Source organism: Puntigrus tetrazona, chromosome 14 (assembly GCF_018831695.1).
Source record: "Puntigrus tetrazona isolate hp1 chromosome 14, ASM1883169v1, whole genome shotgun sequence".
Classification (NCBI taxonomy): Eukaryota; Metazoa; Chordata; class Actinopteri; order Cypriniformes; family Cyprinidae; genus Puntigrus; species Puntigrus tetrazona.
Genome location: NC_056712.1, coordinates 15,433,578 through 15,444,303, shown reverse-complemented (window position 1 = coordinate 15,444,303; position 10,726 = coordinate 15,433,578). Strand labels below are relative to the sequence as shown.

At 38.9% G+C, this 10,726-nt stretch overlaps 1 protein-coding gene across 1 annotated transcript in view; it reads right to left on the bottom strand.

The window, feature by feature from the left end:
* LOC122357522 (phospholipid-transporting ATPase IA-like) overlaps nucleotides 1–10,484 on the bottom strand; it is a 19,251-nt gene extending 8,767 nt beyond the window's left edge. The window contains exons 1-4 of the mRNA XM_043256925.1: nucleotides 10,398–10,484; nucleotides 9,456–9,628; nucleotides 7,115–7,298; nucleotides 3,668–3,848 (exon numbers count right to left, since the gene is read on the bottom strand). Of these exons, the coding sequence (XP_043112860.1) occupies nucleotides 3,668–3,848; nucleotides 7,115–7,298; nucleotides 9,456–9,628; nucleotides 10,398–10,484 (625 nt within the window). The remainder of the gene's footprint in view (nucleotides 1–3,667; nucleotides 3,849–7,114; nucleotides 7,299–9,455; nucleotides 9,629–10,397) is intronic.
* Between the last annotated feature and the right edge of the window lie 242 nt (nucleotides 10,485–10,726).

Here is a 10,726-nt window from a genome sequence, read left to right as displayed (position 1 = left end):
TACATATACTTTTACTCAGCAAGGACACATTAAAATGATCAAAAGTGAGAGAAAATGTTTATAAAGACATATAAAAGATCTCTATTTTAAATACATGCTTTTTAAAATTTGTATTCATATTTTACTTTTTATTTATATTCTATGTAAGAATCCTTTGCAAAAAAATTAGGCATCTTATAAATTCTTGAGCAGCAAATCAGAAAGATTTATGAAGAATCACGTGACACTGAAGACTGTGTAATGATGCTTAAGATTCAGCTTTGCATCATAGGAAATAAATAGAATAAAATATTCATATTTGAATCTAATTTAAAATACAATTAAACAGAGTCACAGTCACAACTGTAATGATATTTTACAATATTACTGTATTTATAATCAAGTAAATGAAGCCCTGCTGAGCAAAAGAGACTTTGTGGAGACTTTTTACAAAATTTGCCACAATGTTTTCTGGCATAGTCTTTTCTGTAAATGATACATTTGATGCCACAAAATCTTGTCAGGAGTGTTTGCCATAAAATGTTAAAAACTATAAAGAGAGAGCCAGACACACACATACCACATTGTATAGGCCAATGCACCAACGCTCAAACAGGATCTGTCCAGAGAAACCATTTACAAACGCAAACCAAAGCTGGGAGAAAAAGACATAGAAGTGTGTTAAAATACAGAAGTGAAGATAAACAATTCTACTAAGAGAGGGCACAAAAAAGATCAGTAACATGGAAACCCCCGAGCAAAATACTTTCGGACAACATCAAACTCAAGGCAGAGGTCAATTCATATAAACAAAAGCCTACACACACACACACACACGCGCGCACACACGCACGCTCATACGCATGTACACTTGCTGTCCATCCCCCACATTGTCTCCGCTATGAAGACAAAGACAGTCTGTGAACTTCGACCTTTAAAGCTCTTCTTTGCTGGAAGCTAATCCCCTGTAAGACCCCCAAAATGCCCCTCTCCCCCAAACACGGACAGATGTGCATGGACAATCGCATTCCACAAATATAGAGACATTTAAACATTTAACCTTTAACCAAGTCTTCACACACACACACACACACACACACACACACACACACACACACACACACACACACACAACTGTACAACCTAAATATTCAGAAAACCTAAAAAATGCTGGCAAGATAATAAAAGGCAGGGTCTTTGAATTGCTAGTGTGAGTAGGAGAAGAACCAAAAGAACTAGTTTGGTGTTTTTCAATGATGGCACCAGTGAGACTGCAGGGCCCAGGGCCTCCACTCAGGCCTGCAGTCTTTCTCTAAGCCTGCTGCTCTGTCTGAATGAGGCCCTTGTAATTACCTCAGAAATGCTACTCGTCCATCAGTCCTTCTGGTGCCTGCTGAAGAGCTGTCAATCACGCTCTCAAGAGCCCAGCAGGATAATGACAGCAAGCACAGCAATTTGGTTGTAAGAGGGGCTTTCTGCATGTCTCAAAGCAGCTAATCCAACTAAGTTTCTGAAAAGTTCTTTTTCCCGGGTTAATTTTTGCTCATGTCGAAAGAATGTGAGACCACAAACCAAAAACTAAATAAACCAGCATGACAAACGTTTAGGTTAACCCAAACTTATTTGTCTGGCAATGTATGGAAGATCATGTGCTATTGTGTGGTTACAGCTGGAAAAAAAGCTTAAACAATAGAAACCTAGCTAAAGCTAATATGACATATACAAATCATCATTGGATGGTAAAAAAAAAAAAAAAAAAAAAAAAAAAAAAAAAAAAAGATGGATGTGCACATATCCATTGCAAACCACACATTGAAAAGGCTAAAACGGCCACTAACATCCTTATTCCACTTCCTTGAGGTTAATATCTGGAAAAATGAGATGAAGAAAAGTCTTCACTGACACAAAGGTAAACCTATTAGGGCGACAAATGTATCCCTTTAACTGGCCCTTGGGAAGCAAGTGTCTTGAATGTCAAGCTCTTACAAAACAGAGGTGTTTTTGGTGTGAGGCAAGGAAACAGTAAAGCTTTGCCCTATTATATTCGAACGGCNCCCTAACGGAGAGGGGGGAATACATTTTCTGCGCATAACAAAAGATGGGCAGAGGAGGAGATACATTCACCTCTAGGAGCTGGGGTGAACTGGGCGCTTTCAGTTCTCTTAAAGACTCAAAAGCAGAGCTTAAAGAGAAAAGGACAAAAAGCAAAAGTGGCTAGAAATATTCGGAAGGCGTGTTCGGATAAGGCCATTTACTGGACGTAGTTGTTCCAGTGCCACCTCTTATGCAAAACAAGAAGAAGAAAAAAAGCAAAAGACATGCTTGTTTCTTGATTGATGAGAAAGTGTGAAATGTGATCACAGTCAGAAATGTTTGTGTTGAAGGGGAACTTTCATTGTGGAACAAAATACGACAACCCCATGGCAAAACCCAAAAGAAAAAAAAATACATGAAAGCCACCCGGCATGACTAGCACCGAAAATGTTTAAAATATCAAATTCATTGAGCGATAATTGCTCACAGCTACAGGGCTCTGAGATTCCCATGGATTTAATCTACTGAATTTTAAAATGGAGGGAAAAAACCCCCATCATGACTTCACTGCATTTATGAACACGACCACAGCAGCTTTCCACATCTAAACAGCACAGAAACATGTAAACAGGAAATGGCCATGAAATGGGTTGAGCTAACTCACAAACTGTGCCATGCTGTACACTTAGTGAGGGCAGAAGAAAGCAACGGTCATTTGAAGCCCCGATTCATCTCCTTATCCTTGTTCTCACAATCTACAGCAGCGCTGGATACCAACAGAGAGAAATCTAAGGGGCTTTTCAGAGATTTACCACAGCACATAAAACAAAATCAAGATGAAGGGAAAAAAAGAGTTCATGGGTCAAGTGGCACACAAGTGCAAGAGGGCCAAGGGGAGAAAAGATGGATTTTTGAAGTGCTCATGTTTCTGCTGGGGTTGCACAGCTCATGAATACTGGTGTTGGTCTGTTTCAAATCGTAGTGAGCTGCATACAGAGGGAACATTTTACACAAGAAAGATAAAATGGATAAAGCATGGATACAATGTGAATTACCAAGCTACTCCTTGGATGCATTAGTGAATAAAAGGCTTCTTTTTGTCGGAAAGTGAAAAAGAGTTATGTATTTTGAACTACAATCATTTAAAATGTCATAGGAATACGCAACATATGTATAAATTTGGACATGCACTTCACATTTTGTTCTATACTATATCCTTAGCATACTAGCACAAGGCTAGTGTGACCAAAGGTCCATTTCGTGGATTTCAAAGACCTTAGAATAGACTTATAGTGGCTTAGTGTTGCTTTTAGACCATTAGTCTGCTACTAAGTCTTCTTTCAGCTCTTGAGGAAATCAAAAGCTTGTCCCTGAGGTGTAACTTCTCCTAAACCAAGCGTGCTGCAGATCAAAACGGCCAAACGCCCCTCATGATAAAGCTGGTGCTGATAGCAGCCCTTTAACTTGTCAGGTCAGGTCTCTGAACCTGCTATCAGCACCAGGCCTGGAAACTGTCAAATACCATCACAGATGGATGGCTTGTGGGTGTCTCATCGACAGACCTGCATTCCTACAGCAGGATGGAGACATGCATGCGATGCCAGTTCGTTTCATTAAAGAGTGGTTATTCAATCTCCATGAAAAAGACATTAACGGTCAATGCAATAGAAGGCTTGGTGGTCTGTCATTCCTTCTGCAAGTGCTATGAGTTTGATGAGACTTACCTCAATAATGTAAAGCACAATGTTCTTGTAGAAGCAATACAGGATGCACTTGGCAACACGGTTGTAATTCCAAGCGCCGTGAACCAACAGAAGATTCTTCAAGTACTTAAACTGTGAGAGAAAAGGGAGGACAGAGATAAGTTCATTAAGGCCTATCGTTTACACCAGATCTACAGTTCCCCAGCCAACACAGAAAGCGGTTTTGGATTTGAAAATAAAGAGACAATGTTATCCATGCTGGGCAACAGGAAGCCTGGAGTTGCAGGGACAAGATAAACACAGTCTCACCCACATTTCTAAGAACTCCAGCTACAATCTGTCTCATTTTTGAAAAGCAGAGGAAGGGAGAAAAAATTTTGCAGCTGTGCAAAAACAATAAAGTTTGGCTTTTAATAACTGCCTTATTATGAAAAGTTCATAAGGTTTATCAGCTGGCCACTAAGAAGTAGTTTCAACCTGACTGTCAGAAAATATGATTTAGATCAAAACGGTACTTCATCTACTTACCCAACACCCACAACTGTAGATATACATTGCTTAAATCATCTGGATCCTGTCAGATGTAACGAATATAAAGTGCTGTTTGTGTTGCTGTCACTGTGTGTTTAACTTTCATCAAGTCAGACAGATGTCTTTTTTCAAACATTCAATGAGTAGTTTCACTCCAATTTATTATGTTGCTTCATACACATATATTGCAAAAGCCTGAGTAGATAAACATATTTAGTAAACATTTTCACCATATCTTCTGCTGTGTTCAGCACACCGCACACCAAAAACAGGCTCAGCACCAAAACTTTACTTCTGATTTATAACACTTCGGCGGACAGCGAACACAGAGTGATTTCACATGCACAACAATTCGCTGATAATTCATAAAACTGTGTTTTCGTCGGGCTTGGACATCAAAATGTAAACAGATGTGCTTTGCTCTCCAAATAAGATGCTGATGAAGGTGTTTACGTGCAGATCAAAAATCAGGATAACAGAGATAAATCTGTATGGATTGTTTTCGTTAAACAGTTTATGAAATTAAACTGACGAAAAAACAACCGACATGACCTTGCATGTTATTGTTTACAAAGCACAACAGATAAAAGTTTATTTCACTGTTACCCATTTATACAGCCGCTGAAATAAATACAATATGCAAAAAGCCGAACTTGAACAGGTGCTTAAGATTAGTGGCTCACAGCGACCCTCCATGACAGTGTAAACAAGTAATGTGTGTTATATGCGAACATGATCAAAGGATGATTTAGGGATGCCATGTTTTTTTTCCTAAAGAGAATCCTGTATGTGACAGTGCTATAAACATCATTGCTCTAAAACAAACAGCAAGTCACTTCTATAAAGGCAGGAACAGCAGGGTGGGATGTAAGGGGTACGGAGGGCCTTTGAGGGGCTTAGAGGCTGTTTGACCTCTGGATGTGAGGAGAGCGAGTTGATGACAGACAGACTACAGTGGAGTCTGGATATTGAGACCCCTTCTTAAAATCTGCTGTGGAGGACCTAGCGCGATGCTGAAGCACAGCAGCATTCCAGCTCACACCGATTTATCCCTTCATGTAAACAATTTAATCACATCTTCAAAACAGGCCCCAAACAAAACTAAAGAACCTGGGTTTAACACAAATTAACGCAGCACTCTGTGAGAGCCCTGTTTGAGATTAGATTTAAATTGGTTTCACACTTGGGCAGCACATGGGTCAGACATGCTGTATATAGACGCACTCAATACGCTATACTATACGCTCTGTTACCAACAACTAATTTAGAATTAAATATATAGTTATTAACAAATATAAAAATGCAAGTAATATACCATGATTTCATATTATATCTCATATATTATGAGAATGTGCTTTAATCCTGTAAAGCCTGACGGGATGGAACAATTTATTGAACCTTTAAACAAAAGAAAAGAAAATCAAAAATGTGGTCAGTATCATATTTGACGCATCAAGCTTTAAATGGTTTTTATGGAGAATAAGGAGCTCACACTGCAAGATGAAAAACCCAAACTACATCAAAAGCCCAAACTAAGCACAAATAAGCAATTTGATGAAGTCGTTATATCTATGGTTATAAAGGATCATTTGCCTTCATGACAGTGTATCAGGCTAACATAAAATGCATATTAATATTACTCCACATCTCCCAAAACATAATAATGTATTTATTATATATTGTATAAAATCTGATCATTAAAATGTTGACGCTTAAAATGCATTTTTGTCCTGTTTGTGTTGTTTTACTTACACAATCATAAAACATTACACACAAAGTAAAAAAAAAAAAAACATTGTTATTTACAATACACTGTGTGGTTTTTAATCAAATTTTTTTCAAGGGGGGCAACCCTCCGACAGAGGGTTACATATTGTTATTGATATTATAGCGTTGTTGTTTTTTATATAGAATACTTTTTTATGTATGACACCATGTGGTATGTATAGCAGCACTGTGAAAAGCCTTACGCTACAAATCAAGATGACGCTGGTTCAGGATGATTAATGCATACTAGCTGCCGGTACTGCACATTTGAAGTCTGCCGTCTGATCCAGCACATATCATACGAGCCATTTTGCTGGAAGGCAGTTGGGGAGACTTTCTATGAACCTGCCCGCATTCCCTACTACCTCCACCCGTCTCCACCTACAATACGATGAGGGCACTTAAGAAAAGAGACGATGCTTTCTTGGGTAATCCGATGCATGAGGCCAGTGAACAGACGGCTCGGGGGCAGTATAGAAAAACAAGTGTGAAGAGGGATGTTTCCACGAACTGAACAAAACATGAAATGAAACTTGGGACAGAGATGGAGAGCGATGTTGACAGCGATCGGCGATACTTGAGCTCCTCTTTTGTTAAACACACAATGAAGATTATGCTGTATAAAAATCTGTGAATTACAAAACATCTTCTTAATTAAGTTTACATAAGAGGGACAGGTCCAGTTTCAGCGTCAGCAGGGGTTTGAGTAAGTGTACACTCAAGCTATGTAAACTGACCTGAGCGACCCGTTTCTCTATCTCAGACTGCACAATCTATGAGCCACAGGTTTTAACCCTTCACCCTAGATACATAATCTGGAACCAGATTTATTTTCTGGGAGTCACACTGTAGTGACACAAGACAAAAGTGTCAGTTTACATTGAGAACCGATATGTGCTTCAGGTTCAGAAGCAGAGATTGCATTAAATGTTTTGTAATTTTATTTTTATAATGCTGCATAATTTTTGATTCATTTAAATTTCATGTCCTCATATACATGTCATAATAATTGATGGGTAAAATTATTTCAATGACTCACTGACGATTTATCTAACTTATTCTATCTTCCTGCAGGCATGTGCAATGTGATAGCTTCTCACCTGTGCAATGGAGTAGTCTGATGAGTTGGCAGCCTGCAGCCCTTCATTGCCTGAGATGCCAACACCCACATGGGCGGTCTGGATCATGCCCACATCATTGGCTCCATCGCCAATGGCCAGTGTGATCACTTTCACCTGTTTTTTCACCATCTCCACCACCTCAGACTTCTGCAGAGGTGAAACCCTGAAAAATAAATAAACAATTACAATTTGACTACAAGTAGTATCTGCTCTGATGTGGAACATTGTCGAAATTCCATGTTTTAAACTGACATTTTATTTCTTTCCACAAGGAAAGACATGACAGATTTACAGCATAATTGTAGATTTGCAATGGCACCTTTACAAAAGGTTCTGAGGCTATTTTTCTTGTTGCCAATTATTAGCGTCGACAACCATTTGATTTCTTGGCCGTCTGTTGTGACCGCAGCTGTTGAGGTCACATCTCAACTTCACTACACGAATTTGTCTCTTTAAAAAGACAGGTTAAACTTCAAACTATCACACTTAAATAGCAAATTACCATTTAGAAACTTATCCATCATTGTGCCTTCAGCACCAAATAACATCTAACTTTTCAGTTTTGGGAACACTCTTTTTTTTATGTTTTTGAAATAATAATTACCATGGCTACATTTACATAAGAATATTGTGAATTATTATTATAAACAACTTCTGGAAAAACTATAGATATATAACGTTCAAAACATTTAAAAACTGATTTTACAGATTCCTTGTAAATGCCAAAACCAAAAGAAATCTATATACCTGATGAAGCCCAACCTGAGCCCAGGATCCCTGACCTTTAAAAAACACACAAAAGCTTGCAGCACATTACAGTACTGCATCATCTGTGTCAGCAAATGAAATTAAGGTCTCGCTTTCAGCTAGAAAAGCTCCTCCGGGGTTTAACCCTAGTTTAATGTTCACAGGTCATCCTGTAAGCAATGAACAGAGTGATGTAAGGCTCTCCAGTGAACCGGAGATTGCTGCCGATATAGCAGGAGACCTCTAGAGTCAGTTTAACATTTACTCATCTGCTCTCCTCAGGACACTGTGTGACTGTTCATATATGTGTGTGTGTGTGTGTAGCAAGCGAAAGCAGATCGGATAGATTACATCAAGCATTGCATAATGGCTGTGGCACCTGTGGTGTGCGTTGTTTCTGGAAATTGACACTGATTTTTGGCAGTTCCTTGTCACGCTCAATTGGTTCCTCATATGTTTCTTTTGCTGTGTAGCATTTTTTGGAACAGTTCATACTAGTCTGCTAACACACGGTTTAACTTTGTGTACAACTGACAGACATTCTGACTACAATCTACTATTATAAAAAATAACACTCATTAGTAAATTACTGCTTTGAGAGCTAGTGTAATTATGTTTATTGGGAAGGTTGCGACCTAAAGGGAAGGTAATTTGTTCTTTAAACAGCACAGCGGCATTTCCCTGTAATTGTCTGCCAGTCACTTGATGTTTTTGTAAGTGCAGAAAAATGTCCGACGATGGCGTCAGTTCCCTGGAGGGCAAAAAGGGTTATTAACCTGCAAAGATGTATTTACATCCACCTGTGAAACAGTAAACATTCAAGCAGAGCATAACCGTACAACTTCCTGTGTACTTTGGTTTAACAACTCAAATAAAAGTAGAATGTATACATTTGATGACAGTAGGGGAAAAAAAAAAAAAGACTTATTTAGTTTGTAGTAGGAGTGTGCAATATACCAGTAGACATGAATAACCGGTAGAAATTCGTCAACCAATAGAGATTTATACTAGCGTCTCCATCGTTATGTTACACTGCTCTGCCACATGGTCAAGAAAACTTACTGTTTGCACACATTTTTAAGCATTGTGGTTTAAAAACCAAGTGATTTTAGGCTGCCGAAATGCAAACAGCAGCCAAAGAAAACTAATTTTGCTATATGCAGGCATTGTTTCTTTGTACCGTCAGTCGTGTAGTATATTCCAGCCTTAATTTGTAGCAATAGTTAAATTGAAAAAATTGCTGTTTTTCTTTACTTTTTGATGGCAAAGACCACCAAAAGTGATGGTTCCCTTGAGATGGTCTCACTTCATAAAGTTTTAGCTTCATATCTTCATGCTGACAGACCAATTTGGATCGTGTGTGAAATTTACCCATTAAAAAAATAAACTTTTTTGTCTTCCAAACTAAATGATTAACTTCTAGTTTTCTTTGTACTACAGCCAAAATAAACTGGGATATTATCTGGATAATATTTACTTTCAAGTACCCCCTTGTGACACATTTTTAAAACCCATACACTTTGCAAAGACTACTATAAAGTTATTCTTCCTGATTTTCAGTACAGTTGCATACCTGCAGCATATCACAGCCTTGCAAGAAAGAGCCAAGTCCAGGAAATACTGGCGTGCCCCGAAAGTGAGGGCATACTTCAGTGTCTTTCCATCTATGATGAGAGCGAAGTCGTTCTCCTTGTGCAGAGCATCTCCCAGCATGCCGCAGTGATGGCTGAGGGTCTCCCTGGTACCCTGCACACAAACATGTATAGAATAACGTAAGATATTGATAAACATTTCATGCAAAATGACATTACAACAATTGTGTAACTGACTAAATCAGCTGGTATGTAAATATTTCTCTGAGAAACGTGCAACTCAAAAGCCTGAATTCATTATGATAGGGATTTGTAATGTAATAAATCATAAAACTGTTCACAGACATCTGATGAGACACCACACATGAACACCGGGATAATTCCCCCCTTTTTCTTCAATGCCAATGCAATCAGTCCTAAGAATAACACAGGATTTCACATGCAGAGTACCAGACACTTTTGCACATGGGGTTTACGTCTGTTTATTGTCAATGCACAGGGCATCAAAGTGAGAACATACATATGGCACGCTTCATTACAGCGAGCGCAAAGCCGAAGCTGGGTGTGATGGTTCGTTTGTTAGAGCAAGGCCTTTCAATGGCCCTGACTAGGAAACACAAAGGCATGGGAATTTACTCTGAGCACTAGCAAAGCTGCAGACTTCAGTCTTCTCCCTCTCTTATTGTGTTCACGCAATCGGAGTGACCAAACATCTGGGTTCATGGATTATTTGGGAGGAATGTCCTGTTCCAGCTGTATGGGCTCAAACCGGGAGCCAGGAATATTTCTGCGTGCTGATTAAACCTGCAAGATCTTAATCAACACTGACTGGGCCAGAGAAAAATTGGGATCTTTGACTTAACGTGACTGTTGTTTTAAACCGAGTTTAATAGTGAAAACTCTACTTTCAGCAGAAAACACACCTTGCAGTAAGAGGCTGTTATTGTAAGGATTCGGGACATGTGGGAGGATGCTTCTGTGTTTGGATTAGGAATGCTGCTGTACTCCATAAAAATAACACAGCTCCTGCTCATAAAATGATCCAAATGCTCATAGTAGAGTAAACACCACACACCGACCGGCTCATGATTCTGCAGCTACAGCTACTAAAAAAAAAAAACATTACAAGGGAGTCAGTGGTCTCCACTATATAACATTTGAACAGGTCTAAGAGACAGTGTGAATTATCACAGAAATGTATCTTCCCTCCAAGAAGCTGGACTTCTTAGCTTTAAATCCCTGAACATTGTGG